At 45.0% G+C, this 21,209-nt stretch overlaps 1 protein-coding gene and 1 long non-coding RNA gene across 2 annotated transcripts; one reads left to right on the forward strand and one right to left on the reverse strand.

Moving 5' to 3' along the window:
• Positions 1–437: 437 nt before the first annotated feature.
• Positions 438–6,328, forward strand: LOC119433093 (uncharacterized). Its single transcript, XM_037700230.2, has 2 exons — positions 438–1,142; positions 5,781–6,328. Exons 1-2 carry the CDS (start codon positions 753–755, stop codon positions 6,042–6,044), a joined length of 654 nt encoding a protein of 217 aa, XP_037556158.1. The 5' UTR covers positions 438–752; the 3' UTR covers positions 6,045–6,328.
• On the reverse strand, positions 4,977–10,826 carry LOC119433546 (uncharacterized). The gene is made up of 3 exons (XR_007464446.1): positions 10,522–10,826; positions 7,028–7,159; positions 4,977–5,311 (listed from the first exon to the last, which is right to left on the reverse strand). It is a non-coding gene; the product is annotated as an uncharacterized LOC119433546 (long non-coding RNA).
• Between the last annotated feature and the right edge of the window lie 10,383 nt (positions 10,827–21,209).

A 21,209-nucleotide genomic window follows, 5' to 3' on the forward strand; every position in this document is an offset into this window, starting at 1 on the left:
TAAGAATAGGACAGTCTTGTTCTTATTTCATACCGTTTCGCATCCTAATACACTACAACAAGTATGACATAACTAGCCGAGTAACAAGTAGCTATCGAATGTACTGTATACACGAAAGGGCCCAGATTTAAAAAAAAAGGGAGCTCCGATGAATTTTAGCAAAGAAGGCTTTCGGTGTCAGAAGTTTAATATAGAGGCAGATGAATACTTCTGCTTCTCTAACCGCCCATGCGATCGTAAGGTAATTATGCGCAGTTTTTTCTCGCTGCCGAAAACTGTCTGCAGGACCAAAACGGTCTATATATAGCCCAAAGGTCTACCGCATGAACCAATTCGACGATGCAGAAATTTGTAATCAATACCGCAACCGATAATGGCCGAAATTCTCAGCCATGGTTTCGACGGCGCGTAATCAGCCCTCGTGGGTACGTGCCATATTCTAAGAGGCAACAATAGCGACAATTCTCGGCCAGGGTAAGAACGGCCGTTGGAAGAGGAAGCAAAAGCGGCCTCGGTCGCGTGCTGACCGCTTGATTGGCGCAGATCAGCCGTCGTTCAAGGCACCGCTCAGGCTCCCGGGCAGTGTAAGGGCAGGCAGCCGCGTCTCCCTGCCCCGGAACAGCCTCAGCGTCAGGGGGCGTAGGGCGTGCGGACTGCTTTGCCAACGACGGCCCCCCGTCTGGAGCGGTAAGCCCCACCGGTCTACGGGCGGGTTAGAGCGAACCCGGACCTAGGAGAAGACTAGCCGCACCATGAGCACCACGCGGGTCAAGAAGAAAGGAGAGAAGACGGTGGTCTACATGGACGGCCAGCAGCTTCAGGGCTCCGGATCCAACATCATGATCTCGTGCGGTCCGGGCGCGTCGCAGTCTCGCGGCACCGTCTACCAGATGCCCAACTCGGGATACGACGGCACCGCGGGCATGGTGTCGTGCATGGGTAGCCCCGGCTCGAGCTGCCGGACCACCGTGTCCCTGGAGAACATGAACGACCAGCCGCAGATCCTGCGCGTCGTACCGCGCGGCACCACCATCCTCTTGGAAGAGGTCAAGCCACCGCCCAAGGCTCAGAAGTCCGGAAGCGCCGCGTCCGGCCGCTCCTCCAAGTACGGTGCTGCCAGGAGGGGATCGCCGACCATTCAGGTGAGGAGGGATTTTTATACGAAAAATTTGGAGGACGCTCAAGTTTCGCCCTTAAGAGTGGAACGCGGTGACATTAAAAAAAATCCCCGACTGCTTCTCACGCTTCCCGGCAACTGCAACTTATGTAACCGTAACGTTTACCGGGAAACGCTGGTGGCGAACGCTATGCACGAAGGCGAGCTTTCTGGTAACGAGAGAAACGCGGCATCTTGCATGGGCCGATCCCGGAGGTGGGGCACAGCCGCGCCAAAAAAAAAAATGAAAGATTGCATAATTTTCAGGTTTCTGTTAGTTTCGCTGTTTTAATATTTGTCTGAGATAGAACACTGTACGGGCCGATTTTTTCAGCCCGGGCCCGTACCGGGCCCGTTTTTACGTTGGGCTGCCCCGCCCGAGCTCGATCAAAACCTTTATGGCGAGACCCGGGTCCGGCCCGGGCCCGGAAATAATCTACGTTACCCGCCCGGCCCGGCCCGCCACCCCTTTACCTTAGGCCCGAGCCCGGCCCGAGCCCGGCTGGAAACCGGCCCGAGACCGAAAAATACACGTTTTTCAGAGTTGAGACGCCCGAGAATAACTCGCTGCACGTTACATGCACACCACCAGAAAGCGCGAGCCCGGCCCGGGCCCGCGTCAAAAAACCCGAGCCCGGCCCGGGCCCGGGTCAAAAAGCACACGCCGTGCCCGAGCCCGGCCCGAGCCCGTGAAAGTTTCAAAGTTTCAAAGTTTATTTGTCAATACAGCATATACATACAAAAATTCTGACCTGCCTAAGCATGTGGTGTTTGTTGGCTGGTCAGGCAGCAGGTGGAGAATCTTCTATAAAAATAACTTCATATACATGCATTTCATGTTGTACACGACATTGCCAATAAATTTGACAGCGCAAAAATAACACATACAAAACAAGTAAAGCTATACGCAAGGCAATAAATTTACTCACCAATGTCTTGAACTAGTCATCATTTTTCTCTTGCTGCTTGCAAGACATAGATCATCAGGAATTTCATTAAACATAGCTGGTACATAGTAATTGCGCATCTTTTTACCATAATTACGTTAGACCCAGTGGTTTAACAAAACGTTCTGTTTTCCTCAAGTGTAACATCTTTTTTTACAGGAGTTTTATATTCATTGAATAATAATACCGCGTCAACACAACAAAATAAAACAGCTCACGAATCTGTAGGATACCTAACTCATCGTATTTCTCTTTCACGTCAACCGAGTGTATTTGGTACCGTAAGATATACTGTTCACGATTCGTTTTAGTATGACATTTAATTGCTTGCTTCTTATATTCGGAACAGTTGCCATGTAATGTAATGCCGTATTTTAAAACAGGTTCCACTAATGCTGTATAGATTACTCGTCTAAGGTGAAGCGGAGATTTCCCCCGAAGGTGATACAACATGGCAGTGATGGCCCTAATCTTTCTAGAGAGGTAAACGATGTAAAACTGCTCTATCAGTAAAAAGCTGCTCTACCCGGCCCGGCCCACGGGCCGGGACGGGCCCGGGCTTTCGGGTAAGCCCGAGCCCGTGCAGTGCTCTAGTCTGAGAACATTTAACATAATAGGCATGCGCTGTGGGCGTTTTGCTGTCATGGCATTTGTTTGTGGGCTGTAATTCTCAAAATTCAGAGGAATGTGTTAGGAATGTAACACCCGTTATGAGCAACTTCAGGGATAGAATGGTGTGGCAATGTATCCCACATATACCGCATGTCCTATATTTAGGTGTACGTATATACTACGCTTTGCTATATAGCAAGGCGTAGCATATACATACACCTAAATATATACGGAAATTTTCGCTCACGGAAAACTCCGCCGGCGCCGACACCGGATTTTCTGCGATGCTGGGCCCTTAACGCTTTCGCATTGAAACTCGTTGATTAGAAACTACTCGCCTCTCTTAATCTGCATATTATTTATTTGTCATCCTCTGCAATAGTGTTCAGCTACACATTTTAATTAGTGTGAAAACTAATACATTATTGTTGCTCCCTTTTCCCGGAGAGAGATACAAGCCAGTAAAAACTCTACCATGTTTTGATTTCTTCCGTTTTTCAAGGGAGCCTGCATGTGAACTCGTGGATGGATTCTCACACATGCTATGTAGTCGTAAAATTGTGTGGCATTCTGTCTTTGATATCCTTGATGAGCCTATTGTTTGTGTGGTCGTGGCAATGTGTATTTTTTACTCACTTCTTATAAATTTGTGTAATTATACCACCGTTTTGTTAACGCAACCTAATTTTAATACGTGAGAATCCTTTTATAGAATGCACACTATACAGGTTTCTTTTTTTTTAGAATACACTGCAGTATTTTTAAAGGTGAAAGATAGAATAAATGTAGTCTTTCAGCTGAATTACCTAAAGTCCCTGTACCTTCATAAAAATACCGCCATCTCCTCTCTCCTCCGCCGTCTCCTCTCCTAAACCGTTTTTTTTTTTTACTTTCTGTTTGCGAAACCTGTGGTGGTGGCGCCCCCTCGAAAGTTCCCGGCAAATCTTTCAGGACGGGCGTACGCTGCCAGCGCCGCTCAATCCTATTGGATGATTGCTATCCGCGCTATCACATGACAGCAATCGTCCAATCGGAGATACAGGAGAGAGAAAAGCGGCGTTGTTCATGAGATGGCGGTACTTTTCCGAAGGTAGAGGGGCTTTAGGATTACCCTAAGTGGCGGACATTACTTGCGCGAGAAATACATAATTGTATAATTCACAAAACTTACGAATTAAGGTATAACTAATTATTTAATTGTTTTCAAGGTATATCTACTGGGAAATAATTCTGAGGATGACATGGGTGTCGAGATATGCGCCATGCAACTTGGAGTAAAAGTGCCGTGCTTTTCCATTTACACACACACACGCACACGCACACAGTATATGTACTGAGGTCAACACACATCTCGAGAACGCGCGAACCATGTTCGCAGGACTGCGCTGGTGAATCTAGTGCCAACATGTGGCACAAAATCGGCTGTATGTGAGCTTGCGTGACTACATTTACAGTTTCCATTAATTTCTCTCGACCTGGTGGTTCGCTTAAGCTTTCGTGACTGCTTTGGCCCTTGCCAGTGTGTTCTAGACAAGTGTGTTGACTTCTGTACTTTATTTTCCTGTAATCAGACACTTTCAAGAAGTTCTCAACAGCTTTTCGCATGGAGAACCCCCAGGAAATTGTTGTAAATAGTTCTGCTATAGTATAAAAATAAAGTGTGGGTAACGCCAGTGGCGTTTAAGAGAGCGCCATAAGAGCTGTGTTAGCGTCAGCCCGTTAGCGTTAGTGTCGGGGGACTGTAGGAGGTCGGTTGACTCAAGCACATCTGCTTGGCATAGTCATGAAATATGAAAGCTTGGGTCTTCAATTAGCAGCAGGCAAGCAACAGTAAGACCAGCTATTACTGACTCGTAAGCCATGCTTAAAGGAATGTTTCTTTCGAGCAGCGGTAACTCTCTGGTCAGCATTATATTCCTGATGCGAATCTATATCAAATGCCGTCCATTTTCTGCGTGGAACCGCTTCTACAGCGTGTTACAACAGAGGGTGACGCCAACAACTGTGGATATATCCAACTCAATTTACAAGCACAGTTTACACTTTCAATAGCTTCAACACTTATCGTTTATCTCGTGGCTTCGACTCTGGCTTTAGCCACAGGCGTGTTTGCCTTGCTAAATTAAATTTTCTATGTAGCACAAGAAGACTGCTACTCAAATTTGACATTAGCCTTCTTTTCTTTCTTTAAAACTGTCATCAAACATGTCACTTTCGTTTGATTCATTTACAAGTAATTCTGATTGGTTTCTCACTTTCTTTTCAAATTTTTACGTCTTGTTTCAATTTTGAATTTATTCTGCCATTTTTATAGTAGACCACTAAACAACGCGTTATTCTCATTCCTCTATTTTTAAGTAACTTGTTTATTGTAAAAAAATATTTCTACATTTAGTATTCTTATTTTTACTTTTGCAATGTTTGCTCTCTACCCGTCGTGGTCGCTCAGTGGCGGTCGCGCACTTCTGCTGAGCTCGAGGTCGACGGTTCGATGTCGAGCCACGGTGGCCACTGTGTAGATTTCGGAACATTCATTCTTTCATTCAGTCATTTCTGAAAGTGTCCATGAAAAACCGAGGCCTCGGTTGTGGGTCACCTAGAAAATATAGAGCAGAAAAGAAACAGTGAAAATGGAAACATCGTAGGTTAGTCTTACGCTCAGGAGAACGGGTCATTGTTCGGGTTAGGAGAAAAGTAGGCTACAAAGAGCCACAACTTTGTTTTTGGCGCTTTACAAACTTCATACGGAACATCACGGCAACGACGACGGCAGAATGCACCTGGACTGTCCATACAATTCCTATCGCTATAAAATATTTACCCCCCCCCCCCCCCCCCCCAGTTTCTGGAACAATTTTGATATTTACCTACGTTGAATCCCAGCATTTAACTAACGTTTATCTCCCTCCTTTGCTGTCACTTCTCATTGTTCTACCGCCCGCTTCTCGGCCAGTTTTCCATTGTGGGTATGTGCAAATTTCTGGGATCATCGTCACCACCATCAAACCATGGCAAACCATCACCGCTTATACAGACGTTCGTGACGTCGTTCCTCAACCACTCAGGTCGTGCAAGAGTGCGGCTCTTCAGCCGGCTACTACCCGCCTGCCCCGCCGCCCGCTGCCGAGCCGGGACCGGCCGAGCACTGCATCGAGTGCCTCGAGGAGCTTATCAAGCGCCGCCGCTCCGAGCGTCGTCACGACCGCGAAGGCCAGGCCGAGATGCGAGTCACGGCTCGAATCGTGGACGAGAGCAAGATACCCGGACACCGAGGAGGTGGCTGCTGCCCCACCTGCGGCAACCCGATGTCCGCGCAAGAACGTGATTAGTGACGCTCGCCGCACACAGACCAATCGTCGCTGCGATTTCGCGGGACACCTAGGTGTCGTCATCTGCAGAATCGTCGTCATCGACGCCATTGGTTCTGCACCGTGTGCAAGGCCGGGGACGGCCTGTCATTGGCGCCATCCTTTCCATGGTAGACCGGTTGTCGTCCCCTGAGGTCCAGGGCATCGTGCAGATGAGGGAGTCTGGTTTCCTCGAAGAAAATTTTGAAAAAAAAAAGAAAATTCGTAGCATCGGTTCGTCTCAATGCGGTGCCTGGTATTCGTTTTTTTTTCTCCTTTTTTGACACATATCTGTTTGCACGTATGCCTCAGAAGAGAGCTTACGTTGCCATCCTCCTGACTTCAAGGGGAGGCTACGAAAGAAAAAAAGACGAACTTCGTACTTGAAGACAGAGTTTCCTGGTCGAGGAAGGTTTCCAGGAATTGCGAATTTGCTTTAGTGGAGACCTAAATACGTACATTTGTTGCTTTCTGCGTTAGTCAGAAGGGTGGCAGTACAAGGGGGCGTATTCTGCCACGATCACTCTCGGCGACAGTATCACCGTGAGGCGCGCACTGATTGGCTCGTTTAACAAACTCGGATGAGCGGATTGGATTGTTGAATACTACGTCACGCAAAGGTGATGGTATTGCCGAGGCTTTCGTACTTTGCAGAATACGTCCCTAGCTATCTTACTTGAAACTGCCTCAAATCTTGAGAATTTGCGGATGACTATCAATGCAACACTGATTGCAACACGCACACATTGATTTAACTTCCCTTTAATGTGTTTACCTTATACACATTGGTTTAGCTTCTAGTAATTCTGCTTTAGGTTGTAAGCAAGTAAATGTAGCACATGACTTGCTGAGAATAATGTAAATTTGATCATTCTTTCGACCATGCAGCACATACGACCATAATAACACGTGTATATGTCGATTCCAACAAACGCAGCTTATCCGTCAGAGTTTCCTTCATTTACCTTGTATGTTTTATGGCATGGGCGGCAGCGGACACTCTTCGACGCAGACCTTTTGGGTGACGCTGCAGATATTCCCTTTATGGCAGACGACGGCCGACTCGTCCCGCTGAAGACTGCATGCAGAGCCAGCCACTGGAAGTTGGTGCAGTAATTTAGGAAAAGTATAGCTTAATCCTTCTCCACGAGAATTGTTCGCAAACGTCATTTGGTAACATTTACATTTTGAGACGGTGTCACGTTCCTAGCTAGTCATTACCCCCTCCTCTAACCACATTTTGGGCAAAATAAAGTTATTTATCTCTCTCTCTTTCCACCGGTTATAAAAGTCCGTAGTAAGGAGTCCTTGAAACTATCGGTAGAGCATGTTATGAAAGTCGAAATGCGTGTGATCTTTCACCGATAGGAGCTGTATACTAACGTTGTAGGTCAGATCATTGTTATGTGCGAGGTCACAAATTCCGGAAAGCGAGGAGGTTTGTGATGGCAAAAATAGTGAATTTCCACATTCATATAGTTGTATGCGCAGAAAACAACAGAGTTAAAAACGACAGCAAGCGCTCGGAGAATTTTCCGAGCGACTTGGTGAAAAAGAGTAGAATTTCACTTTAATATTAAAGGCATACTGACGTGATATCTTGCCAGCATATTTTCTGTGGTTCAGAGGTTAAAGATCTTCACTTACCACAAAAAAAATCTGTCAGAAATATTATTTCATTACCCCTTCAGGTTTCTTCTTTGTGACGATCCAATACTCCAGTCATTTAGTGGTGTTGGAGCTGGGGTGTCGTGGCCTCGCCAGCAGTTGTAGAGTTGGAGTCGGGCATATATCCAAAGTGGCAGCTGGCCCATGCCGTCGTCCGGCTCATCCACGCTGACGCTGAAGACGTTGTTGAAGGGAGGAACAGGTCCTCATCGAGAACGAAGAGTACTGGGTTTATTTACATTATATACATGAGAAGTAGGAGAACGATACGTCTCCTCAGTCTAACATGACGGGATCGAAGCATACTAGATCGAAGCACTGGCTACATCTCAGGGCAGATGGGAGAGCACTCTCGATGGCCCGCCAAAGTCTCGCTTAAAACCCCCTTGTCCAAGCTGCGGTCCCACCATCCTCCAATCGGAGCGTCGAGAGTCACCGATGGTCTGCGTAGAGGGCGAGGGTGCGCATAATCCCCCGGCGCCAGAAGTGCCCTCGGGCACACACTGCTCACTTCCCCCCACATAAAGGAGGGACACTCGTAGACAGGTGGCTTCGCACCTGACTTGAACTGACGCGTCTGTTGCTCCTGGAATGGGCCAGCCATCGACGGATCTGTTTGGAGAGCGGCCTTGGCGGCCAGCTGGTCTGTCGAGCGGCCGTGAGAACACGTCTACTTTTCCCAAGAGTCTCCTCTTCCTATAGTGTCGAGACACGTACTCCTTGAAGGGTGTAGAGACATGATGTCGCCGCTGATCCTTCCTGGCGGGACGGCTTTTCAGCCTCCCGAAGCGATTCGTCGCAGGTAAACAGGAGATACTTCCAAGATCGCTGCCCCCGCTGGTCGCCGAACGTAACAGTGGTTGGTTAGCCTCTAATCGCGTGGCGCTTTCGGCGTAGTCGATGGTGTGACGTAGAGCGCCAATAGGGACTCCATAATCGTTTTAGACCCCAAATGTAACTTTCGTGCGCCACGTTATCTTGATAGGTGTTATCAAGCGTGCCTTCATCTCATTCGCCTGAATGTCGTTGACTCAAATCACTATTTATCAATGCGAAAGCATTATATGCACCACTACGGGAAAATCCGTTGGCGTGACCGAAAGATGGTACCAAGAATGACCGACGCAGCCAAGAGTACAAACAAGTAAGAAAAGCTTGAATTTACATCACATTTGTCACAGAAGTTCCTGTAAATACAGTAAATTATGACATTGAAAAGAGAAGTTTGAACATTTCCGTCTCGGTGGGAATCTAACTTGGGCCTCCGGGCTGCGAGGTGAGCACGCCTCCCCGACGCCACGGCGGCTCCACGGCTCTGGCTTACTAAAGGTGTGCCTAGTGCGTGCGTCATTGCACACGTCACGTCGCAGCCATCTCGCTGACTAAAGGCGGGGCCTAAGTGCGTGCGACATTGGGCACGTGACAACGCAGACGATGCGCATTGGGTGGTGGCGCCACGTCATGAGGGCATAAAAGGAGCGCGTTCATGACGTTCCCAGGTCTACAAACGGTATAATAAGTTGACATATCTGCCAAATTTTCGTTGAAGTTCATTTGTTCAGCACGCTGTCGTATCCCGCCGGCGGGGTTGACGAGGACTTAGATCACGTAATCTTCATTCGTAGTTGCTTTAAAACCTCGAAGCCTGTTTGGAGGAACGCTTTAAACATGCGGCGTGATGCGCGACTTAAACAGCGGGACTTTCTCGATTCGTAGCAGTATTTTGAATATCAACTGCACTCTACTGTAGCACTGATAACGTTCCTGTGGGATGACATCCCTCGATGGCACTCTGTAAATAACGTTGGTTTTAGTGCATTTGTGTTAGTGTATGTGGTAGTGCGTCCGTGTGCCTTGTTGTTGTTTTTATCTTCTTTATTGCCTCGCCATCTCTCTACCAGAGGCATGCCATGCAGGGCCGCTGCTCGGCTAGCCACTCTAGATATCATTAAAGCTTATCTCTCTATCTCCCTCCTTCTGACCGCAAACGCTGAAAGACGGGATGTGATACACATATAATGAATCGGCTTATACAGGCTGTTTAATTTAGCTGCACCAAATTTTTAAAATTGCCTGTGGCAGATAGCGAAATTATAATCCTTGATCTAAACTACTCAATGAGTCGGCCATTACTTCCCCGAGAAATCAAAACGCCTAATTGAATTATTAACATAATTACGCTAATTAACTTTTTTAATAATTATTTTACGTCACATTTTTCAATCTACGAATAATGGTCGCTGAGTTCGCAAGGCGTATACACTTAGAACGGATTCTCAGGACTGAACCAGTTTCGAAATAATAATTTTCAAAGTGTCTGACGAAATGCATGGGCGTTCCAGTTAACTTTGTGCTTCAATGCATAAAACAGCGGTTTCCTCAAAAAGTTAACTGGAACGCTGAAAAATACTGAAAATAAGCGAAAAATTTTCCAGTTATAGGTGGAAGCCAAATTGAACGAGATTAATCCTGTAATGCCCAAGCACAGTTCCACATCAAGCTAATGTGGAACAAATTGTTGACATATATTTTTCACCATCGAGAGTACATTTGCAGGAAAAAATAACGTTAGTTTTTATAACCTAATTACTGTACTAATTGCACTACTAATTAAGTTTCCCGTGCTTCAGTCAGCATTTTGAGGCGATAAACTTCACGTACCATACAAGGGCATTAGAAGGCATACAAGGCTCCACGTAGATACATTGGGCATTACAATGATAAGAGATGTACCCAATGTTTTATATATACGAGAAACTGGTCACTACGTTTCGAAGGATTGGGTACTTACCCGCGACGTGGGAGCACCTTCTACAGCAATACTTCTTCGCCCCATCCATGGGCGTTCTCACTTTTTCTCGCTCGCTGACACAAGGCAGAGCAAAGCATTGCAGGCACGGAAAGAGCGTCACTTCCTCGTCAGTGCCGACGTCGTAGAAGACGGAGTAGTTTGCTCGGTCCTCTTCGCAAGCCTCACTCACGGATGCAACCATAACAGTTAGTGCCAACCAAAATGGTTGTTGCATGATGACTCACTATTTTAACAGTGAATTGCGGAAGAGCTCGCTTGTCCTAAGCACTCAATATTGAGTATCACACTAGCGCGCTAGTTGCTCATTAAACACATCTCACGATCGTATGTTAGTGAAAATCGTGCAGGCGGTAACTTTGCCGGCCTAAAATGTCATTTTCTCATAAAATTATTATTTCAACAGTATATATAAACAATAGAAATATATTAGCCAACACGTGTCTAGAAACAGCTGTATTCGCGCGTTACCATCCAACACCGGATATCTCGTAATAGATTTACTTTCTTTCAAACAAAAGCCTCGTTACCAATTTTGTTTTAGTGAAAACATTGAACCTTGCGCTTACATTTAGAAATGCAAATTTCACAGCTTTTATTTCCCCATCGCGTGCATGCGCAAATGTGGAGGGATATGCAGCTGCAGTATATGAACCGCAAGTGTTTACTGGTCATACGTGAATGTCAGACAGCTGTGCCGAGTTAGTAAATAAGTGGGACAGAAATTGCACAAATGAATAATCTCTATATACAAAGGCTGCAAGCTACCAGCTGGCGCTGCGGCACGGTCTCTAGCTATTATATGATCGCACAAACAAGCAATTGTAATATCTAATAAGAACTGAATTCAACTCGTTTATCCGAACATCACACATGCAGCGGCTCTGTTTTCTGTGTCGTTCTTTTTCTGGTGGCTGAAATTTGCGCCCAGCAATGTAGAGCTGTGCAAGTGTTGGTGAAATTCGTGAATTTTTAAAAAAGTACAAGAAGCCTAAAACTCCGTAGAATCCCAGTTTTTATAACATAGCCACATAATGTAGCCCAGAAGCCTGCATGTAAACATGCCCGCACCAAGAGCAGTCGGTTGCCGATAGCTTTCGACGACCACGGATAGAGAGAGAGAGAGCAAGCGAGAGAGGAAAGGCAGGGAGGTTAACCAGAAGTCAGTTTCCGGTTTGCTACCCTACATTGGGGTGGGGGATAAAGGGGTTGGAGAGAGTGCAAAGAGAGAGGGAGAGCGAAAAAAAAACACAGGCATTGGTAACAAAGGAGGCGTTCCAATCACAGACGTTCACACAGGCCAGTGGACTTCAGGAACCGCAGGAGCGCTTGCACGGCCTTCTGATGCGATGTTGAGTCGCGTCGATGTTGCAGAATTGTTTCTTCCGATAACGGTTGGTCATCCAACCACAGATCAAGGTTCCTAATAACGCTGGCACGAGCTGGCAGCAATGGGTTAATATTACCTGCATATTTTGTCCTTTCCTGGTTCAAGTATTTAACAGTGGTTAGCGTTAATATTCGTGTGACTGCAAGAAGCAGTCAAAGCGTGGAATTTCTGATGAATTGAATTGAAGTTCTCCGTGCGCGGTGTGGTCGCTGAGAGAGAAACTGAATTGAGTTTCCCGAAATCCTTCCTATATTTCATCACTTCGTAGCTTGAACTCGTTCTAAAACTTTAAATTGAATTCTTCCTTAATTTCAACTCTAAAAATGCTTCTCCTACGGTAATATAGGATATGCAAATACTCGACTGGCATTTGAAAATAGCTAACCTCATCGCTGAGTTCTCGTTTAAATTTTTTGGTTCTTTTTTGTTATACATTTCTGCTTGTTCAGTATAGATACTCACCATGCACAGTCACTGTGAGAAAGTTAACGAATTGGGATACCTGAGAAAACACTGAGTTTACGAACAGTTAGCGACCACAGCCAGTAAAACGTTTAGTAAAATGTGTTTTTTTTTTCACGTATACTTATACTTGCTGGAAATTCAAATACCAAGCTCCATGCCTAGGCTGGAGAAATACTAAGCTTTCGTTTTTTTTTTTTCAGACCTCGCGGTGCATTAATATTCGACGCCGGTTGCAGAGAATGACCCAGTTCATGACACGTTCGCGCAACCATATGAGAAAAGACATGACAGAAACATTACGTCATTTATTCATAACGTGGCAACATACGACATTACGAGAACAGCCGAGGGAAGGTCGGTGTTCCCCGTGACAAGCTGCAAACCACGAGAACAAGAACATACATAGCGGCGACGTGAGCTATTTCAGAGTTATGGTTTGTGGTACATATTTCTATCATATCGCCAGCGCGTGAACAACATGGCAAAATAGTTTGGGACAAGACCGACATGATGTCCTTGTTCCCTCAAATGAATACATAAACACAGAGACAAAACACTCGAGCACAGGCGCGAGACACAGTGACGACATATGCACCGTAAGTTTTTTTTTTTTTCTGTGAGCTTCTCAAACGACATCGTAATGATACACCGAAGTATGTTATTTACATTGATGTGTCTGGATATTTCATAAGCTCGAGAGAAACGCGTTCTGAAAAGGGATTCTGAAGGTGACTTCTCACCATCGCAAATATCGATTAGCGATCATATTTGCTGCACCTGTGTCGTTAGCTTCATAGTTACATTAAGAGGCGAGATAAAACTATAATGAAAAAGAAAATCATATAAAATTCATAGGTGACTGTTAGCTTGAACCCTACGTACCTAGACGAGCATGGGCTACACTAATGATTGATTTTGTTAGTGCAAGCAAAAGCTTCCAGAGCCTCATTTAGTGCCTGACTCGTTCCATCGTTTATACGACAATTGTTTAGCTGAATAATAAAGCGGTAGCTGTCTGGGGGCGTTCGTTATTAGCGATTCTTTATTAAGGTAACATCAACATTAATGACTCTCTGCAAAACTACGGCTGATTTTCGCTGAGTTTTTTTCTAACACGCGGTTACCACGCCAAACGAGTCAGAACTTAAGTGTCACGTGAGGATACACAGACGCAGTGCCTGTAAGCGCGATGGGAGCTTCCGCAAGTGGAATTCGTCAAGAAAGTTAGAATATCTTGCCATATTTTATCCGTACCTTTAAACGAGGAAACACTGTAAACCGCCTATCCAGAACTTAATTTGAAGTAAATGCCCAGGTCTGAGCGCATCACCTTTTAGGGATAAATTTACGCAATTGATCAGGCAAGATTTGTTTTCCTATACCAAACAAATAATTTCGAGAGTTTGGCAAGGTAAATATGCATATGTTGAAACAAAAGTTCGATTAAGGTATGCTAAGAGGCCTTCAGCAAAAGTATGCGTGAAGCCGAATTGTGAGCTCTCTTCGCTGAGCTGGAATTTTCTAGGCAAATGTTACCCGTTCTCTTTTACTACGACCACCTTAAACAATATAAACAAAGCGACATAGAAAAAAAAAACAATTTTCCCAGCTTTTTTTTTTTTTTTAGTGCTCATAACTTAAGTGCAGGTAACTACAAATCCCTATTGACTGATTTCAAAGCTGCGTAGGAACAAGTCTGACTCCTACGAGTCGCAACTAGTTTTGCGCAAAAGCTATATTCCCCTGCTGCGTAAATCACCTGCAGTTCCTTCACAAAAAGCGAAGTCAGACGAGATCTCCGTAACGATGGTGACTTGGAAACGCCATCATCCAGCAATTCTATCTGTAGGATAAACTAACGCTTTCAAAGATACTACACGATCTAATTCATATTCTATTGCAGGCATTCGCCACCCAAGAAAACGCGTTGGAATAGAAATAGGTCGCACTTTTTTTTTCTGCGCATTAGTTCCTAAAATGAACGAACTTCTCAATTCTAGAACACTTGAAGCGGCTTGTACTTTGGGTGCTCGATATTGAGTCTAAGGCTAAGTTGCCCGCCTCGTGTTTTGAGAGATGTGTTCGCGAGTTCGAAAAAGACGAATGGCTACAGTGTGACTACAAGTTATGAATGTTCGAGAAAACCACAGCGCTTGAAAACGCGAACAAAGAAAAGGAAGTGTTGCAGGGATACGAGGGCCTACTTATCTAAGAATTTGATACCGGATTCCGCGTTGGAACCTGTGGATGAAAATTACCAATGTCAAACGACGAAGTGACATCTTCAAGAACTATGACGCAGCTCCGATTGAAATATTAAGATATGCGCGTTCGAGAGAAGGAAAGTGTGCTTGCGTTTTTTATGTCTATATACCACCTGTTTTAACTAAGATTCCATATTCTTGAAGAATGTGCCGTCGGAATAAATATTCTTCAAGGAGGGTGGGGCGAAGGCATTTTTGATGATGGCAAAGGTCATTTAATTTAATAACAAATTAGTTATTATTCATGGGTTAATGATTTCGTTACTTGGCCTAGGCCAGACGTCCTTAATTCAAAAATTGAAGAAGACCAGTGCCCAAATCATGTCCCTCAACCATAAATCCCGCATCTTAGAAGGGTTTAGAAATAAGCATCGTCATCATCATCATCATCATCATCATCATCATCATCATCCTATAGTTATGTCTACTGCAGGACGAAGGCCTCTCCCTGCGATCTCCAATTACCCCTGTCTTGCGCTAGCTGATTCCAATTTGCGCCTGCAAATTTCCTAACTTCATCGCCCCACCTAGTTTTCCGCCGTCCTCGACTGTGCTTCCCTTCTCTTGGTATCCATTCTGTAACTCTAATGGTCCACCGGTTACCCATCCTAGGCCGCGATTTTGTAGCAATGCCTTCCGCTCGATTATATGTCACTCTTATCATCCACCGTTCACGGCCGGCTGATCACTTTGATAACGCGGGCGGGCCGTCACTCTGACCACTGACAAAATGCGAAAAGTGCGAAAAGAAATATTGTCGGAGAAGCAACCACTACAAAATGGCGGTCCTACGAATTACATGGCCTGCCCAGCTCCATTTCTTCCGCCTAATGTCAACTATAATATCGGCTATCCCCATTTGTTCACTGATCCACACCGCTCTCTTCCTGTCTCTTAACGTTAGGCCTAACGTTTTTCGTTCCATCGCTCTTTGTGCGGTCCTTAACTTGTTCTCGAACTTCTTTGTTAACCTCCAAATCTGCCATGAAAAATAAGCTTTGGTGTCTGATTTGGTACTGTTATATTGATAGTGGCGCAAGAAACGGTTTCTGGGAAAAAAGGTATACAGACTGTCAATGCACTTATCTGGAAGCAGAGAGCGATATCTCAAAACTGGTGCTAGGCTGTGACAGTGCAACTGTTGTATTCCAAATCTGTTTCTGTTAGCGCTTTGTCGGTGAGATGAACGGCTCTCCGACCCTATTATCATCGTGATCGACCATGATAAAAGGATAGAATGATGAGAAAAGAATAGAGTCGAGGAAAAAGAATATTTTCGTTTATCTGACCCTAGTCTCACAGTTTCGACTGAGTGGCACGTTTGGAAATATGTGCGGCATAAATGCGGCCTAAATTTTTAAATTGCATCAATTGCCTAGACGTAAAATATTACGAAGTTATTCACGTATATTTCATAATTAGGTAATAATTGGGTGAAACTAAAGTGACTATCACAAATGTATCGAGGTCCGCCGCCTTTAATAATGCGTTGCGGAAAACACGAAATTAGCATTTCAACTTCAGAAAAAAAACTGGATATTCTTGAATATAGCAAGCGGTATACAACGCTCTAAATTTTTTTTTGACTTGATAACGCCTTTGGCGATTTCAAAACAACAAAAATCTTTTGTCAATGTCGCTTTTAACACGGACGTCGGGGTGCGGCAAAACACACTAACTGACGAAGAAAGTTTCATAAGATTCTGAAACTGAAATCAATGAGACCTTCTTTTCTCTTACAACTCAAGCTTTGCTTGTAGTGTACGATAATTCTGAGATAATGTCATGACACTATCTTTGTAAAGAAAGATCGTGAAACAGCAAGAAACAGTAATTTATTGCCGCCAGTGTGAAGCACCCTTAAGTTTACGCCGTGTCGAGTATCTTAAGACAGCGCAAACGACGTTCTTTTTTCCCTAATGCTGCAGGTGAAATCTTGTCTGGGCTCTTGCTTTTGCTTCTATTAAAATTACTCGGCAGAGGTTTTGAAAAAGGGGTGCATTTTCAAGGTGTCGTTTCATGGTGCCATTTTTCAGGCTGCCAATTAACTGTAGATTTTAGGTTATGCAATCAAACAAGCAAGCTGAACAGAAGCTTCAGCGATTACGTCATTTATCAACTGTTAAGGAGTACTCCCAAAAACCACACAATAATTAGGAGATTTTTAACAGACTTCGATACATTCCTTCATCCGTTCCTTCATCCGTGGTTATAAGACCTGTCCAATGGCGTATAGACGACCATATAAGCAAGTACGCTACAGAGGGCTGGCTACAAGCCATACACACTACAAGCACATACACAACTGACATTTATACATCATTTACAGCGAATGGGGCTGAACATGACACCAGGTACTTATATGGACAACAAAAATATAGCATGCGCAGCTTAGTGTCGTTTACAGAAGTCAAGGATCACATGTGTAAACGCACATTTGTAGAATCTTAGCGGTTACTCGAAGGTACGTGTGATACAGGATATCATGTTAAGAAAAAACGTCAACCTTGTAATAGCGTCTGAAATCCTCTGTCAGCCACGCTTGCAGGCATTAAACTTTAACAGAGAACCATGCTCACGATGAGTATAGAGAGGGAATGCAAAAATAAGCAGGGTGGTCCGCGTAAAATGCAGCCTCTTGGAAAACTTACGCGAGGCTACTGCGTTTGAGCGTTTTATCCCTGTTACTTAGCATGAACGAGCGCATGGGTACATAAGCTTAACGAGGAAGGTTTTCCGTCCCTATTTTTTTCAGGCAACCCAGGATTTGGCCCCTGTTATGCCTGTGGCGCTTACGGCGAATATACGTTACCCCGGGAACGTATTATAACGTTCAATGCTGCCACTGTACCTCTCTTTGCTGGTCAATCGTATTTAGCTGCCTTTCATTAGCGTTTAATTAACCTTTAATTATCTTTTCATGTCCTTTTCATCTTTTCTCTGCGGAATATATAAGTGACCACACCAGGCCTCACAGCCATCTCGGCACTTCGCAGTACACGTGCAATAATTTTCTATCCGCATTTTTATCTACGATAGCACAGATAAATATTTCCTCTCCACAGTTTTGTGACGTTCAAAATGATTCAGTATCACAGAATTCCCGCAGCTAATCTTTAGGAATGGATGCTCTCGCTACTTATGCTTTACAACGGAGCAGATATCTCACTGATACTTTACCAAGAAAAGCGTTCGCCAGACATTGAAATCTGATGTTCACGCTCTTAACCAAACATTAACGTTATTTAATTTGTAATTCATCACTTATCATCTTCTTAAAGATACGGATTGAAAGAGAGAAAGAAAACGCAAATATTACTTAAACCTAGGGACGCCATCAATACTGTAGCGTCTACCAGCAATAAAACATGAGTTTCAATCTAGTAACTCAATACTCCTTATGCTTTGGTTGTTTTGATGACGCTTATTCATCACCCTGAAAGTTTTACTGTAGTTACTGCAAAATTGCATGTGAAATACAAATACTTGATGAACTATAATACCACTTTGTCTATGCTAGCGGAATCGGCTAGTCGACGCAGCCGAAGACAAGAATATGATTGCTGTAGATATCGAAACAAAAGCACCTCATCCATTTAGTTAATGCGCTTCCCGTATCTTTACACACATTCGCCTACAGCTGCTGCCGCAAAGAAAGCAAAAGATATTGGGACTGTTATGATAAAGTAGCAACAGAAATATACTTTTAATTATGCTCGCCTAATGAAAAAGAAGTGTCACAGCTGTTTATTCTGGTGAGGGCATTTGGCAGTAAAATTGCCAAAAAATGACATCTATATATTATAGTTATAAATGGCCGGCCTCACCCCGGTTCAAGCTCGTGGTAATGCCACTATTATAAGAAGGTCTTTCGGATTGCATGCGTAAAACACTCCAGCCGAAAAGCCCGTACTTCTCATAACAGAATGACGTGGACATCGTCCTTCAATTTTCTGGATATTACCCTAAACATATCCTTCACCGAGCACACTTTAGCTGTTTTCACAAACGTAATTTTTTGATATCTTTACCATGTGTAAGTTTCTGACAGCTCACACGGAACATTGGTGCCAATGCTCTTGTATTCTGCACGTACGCATAAAAATGCAAGTAGTTTTTAACGAGCACCTGTATGTTTCTGTCACGGAAGGGCTGTACACACTAGCCGGAAAAGGGCCAGTGTGGCTGGTAGGACCTGACAGCTACAATTGAATAAAAACATAAATTACGTTTGCCTTAACTCTAAACAACAAATTGTAGTCACGGAGCCAGTTATGGACTGTTCGTTACGTGCCCTGCATCTGATAATCGTCGCTTAATCCAGGCATTTCTGTAAAGCTGAGGAAGATATTGTAGAAAAGTTCGTGCAAGGCCTTAGGGGATTGAGGAACCTAATTGTGCATGTAAGAAAATTATGACGCACATGTCAAGGCATGCCTCTGTGATGGCAACACCGCTACAATTTGGTTTCAAGAAACATCGCTGATCTCATTAGAAATGAGACAAACGATGTGTGGAATTATTGGTCAACTTGTTTCACCCTTTTATTCTATAGAAAGAACCTGGTCAACCTGGCGTAAAAGGCGCAGTTCGGGCCACTGCACCCGCGGCAACACGCACAGTGCTTCCGAAGCCAGATGAACAGTTTTCTGCTTTATACAGTTCGGCAAGTCCTTGATCCTCACCGCGGTCAGTTCATGATCCGCGGTCTATATTACAACCGGCGCTGCGAGCTCACCTAAGAGGCTGCTGGTGATTGAGAAAAGAGGAAGTTTACCCATGTTACGCGAGACTAGCCCTTTTTCCTTTATTGCGCCGCACTGGACAACGTGAAAGATTCGTTCAATATGATTACAAAGGCATCGCACAGGAGACAAGACCACAGAGGCGCAGCTAAGCACGCATACACGCGGGAGACGTAGGCCTGGAAGACCCAAATCATGTCTTCCTGGAGCTTCCCTAAAATAAAAATAAAAATTTGTCTTGATTGACCTATGTGACTGGAAACTTCATTCATAAATACTCCACTTTCCTACCATTTTGTTGCAGCAGACTAGCGATCGAGCAAATCTAGATTCATACTTATCAACCTCTAATACTTGTCAGGACGCAACTTCCCCATTTTTCTTCTTTAAACAGCTGGCACTGGTAAATCATGTATATGAAGAAGGACGCTCATGCGTTTAACTGGCTATGTCTTTGTCACCTTTGCGTTGTCTCCGCAATCACGCCTACAAACCATCTATCCAAGTCAAGGAGTCAGCCATGTAAGCTGTAAGCTGATGCGGTAAAGAAGATTGCGACAGCGCACGTGTCCTGACACAACAATACACAGCACATCCCCGAAAAAGTCACGAAGCGCTTATCATCAAGCCTCGGCAGCGCTGACAACTTGTGGATGAGAGGACAAATCCGTGAGCCGTAAGGCGAACGTAGTCAGTGACTGAACACTTCTCAGTGGACACACAGAGTCACTCACACCACCGCGAAGCGCAGTTCACCACATTCAAGAGAATCAGCGCTCGCCTTTCCCCACATCTACCGGAGTAGTCAAGAAGTGTGCTGTTAGACGCTGCTAGTCGGTTCCTTCCCGTGGCCTTTAACGGGCTCGACAGTTCAATTCTCGCCATTTACTCAAAGGCAAGCCACCGCTGGGAGCGACAGCTGACTTGGCAACTGACCGAAAACAACACAAACGACTTCGTTACACACACAAGTGTTCGAAGCCTCATCAAACCTCGGCTACTCTGACTACTTCGGGCGCAGGCGACGCGTCCCGATCGGCCACAGCCACGCATTGCTGCGTCGTTCGATTCGACGTCGTCGACGACGACACAGCAGCCACGCCTGCCGTGCCCTCGGCGTCCGTGGATCCTCCGAGGTTCCGCAGGTCCGTCCACGAGGACGACATCTTGCGGACGGGCGCGGCACTACCGTTGGGCGCGAACGCGTTGTTGGGCGCAGCAAGCTGCGTGGGAGACATGGTGGTGGCAGCGGTGAGCGACAGGTTCTGCGTGCTCAGGCTGCGACGTCGGTGGGTCCGGGCGGACGAGTGGACCGAGGCGGCCGAGTTGTGGTTGTAGAAACTGGCGAAGGTCAGGTCGGCGTTGGCCTTACTGCGGGCAACCTCCGGGCAGCAGCAGCCGAACGTGTCGACGAACGCCTGTCGAAACTTGAGCGACATCACCTGCGAGCGCGTTTAGATAATAGAAGGGAGGGTTATACGTTTGGTTAACCCTGCCAAAAGTTCCTCATCTAAGAAATTAAAAAAAAATGAAAACATTTTCAGTCCATCATAAATCAGTCTTTCAACAACATTGTCACCGTTATTTCTCGCTATGGAGAAGTACCTTTGTTTAAAGTAAAATGCAATATAATATCACTTCAGTTAGAGTCTACTTAGCATAACGGGTAATTTTATACTAATTGTCTTGCTTAACTTTTCACAACTGAAAGCTCATTCTAGTGTATCAAAATGCTACTAGGCTATACGTTTGGTTTCCCATGCTTAAATAAGAATTTTGAAGCATCAAACTGAGCCTGCATACATG

Source organism: Dermacentor silvarum, chromosome 11, assembly GCF_013339745.2.
Source record: "Dermacentor silvarum isolate Dsil-2018 chromosome 11, BIME_Dsil_1.4, whole genome shotgun sequence".
Lineage (NCBI taxonomy): Eukaryota > Metazoa > Arthropoda > Arachnida > Ixodida > Ixodidae > Dermacentor > Dermacentor silvarum.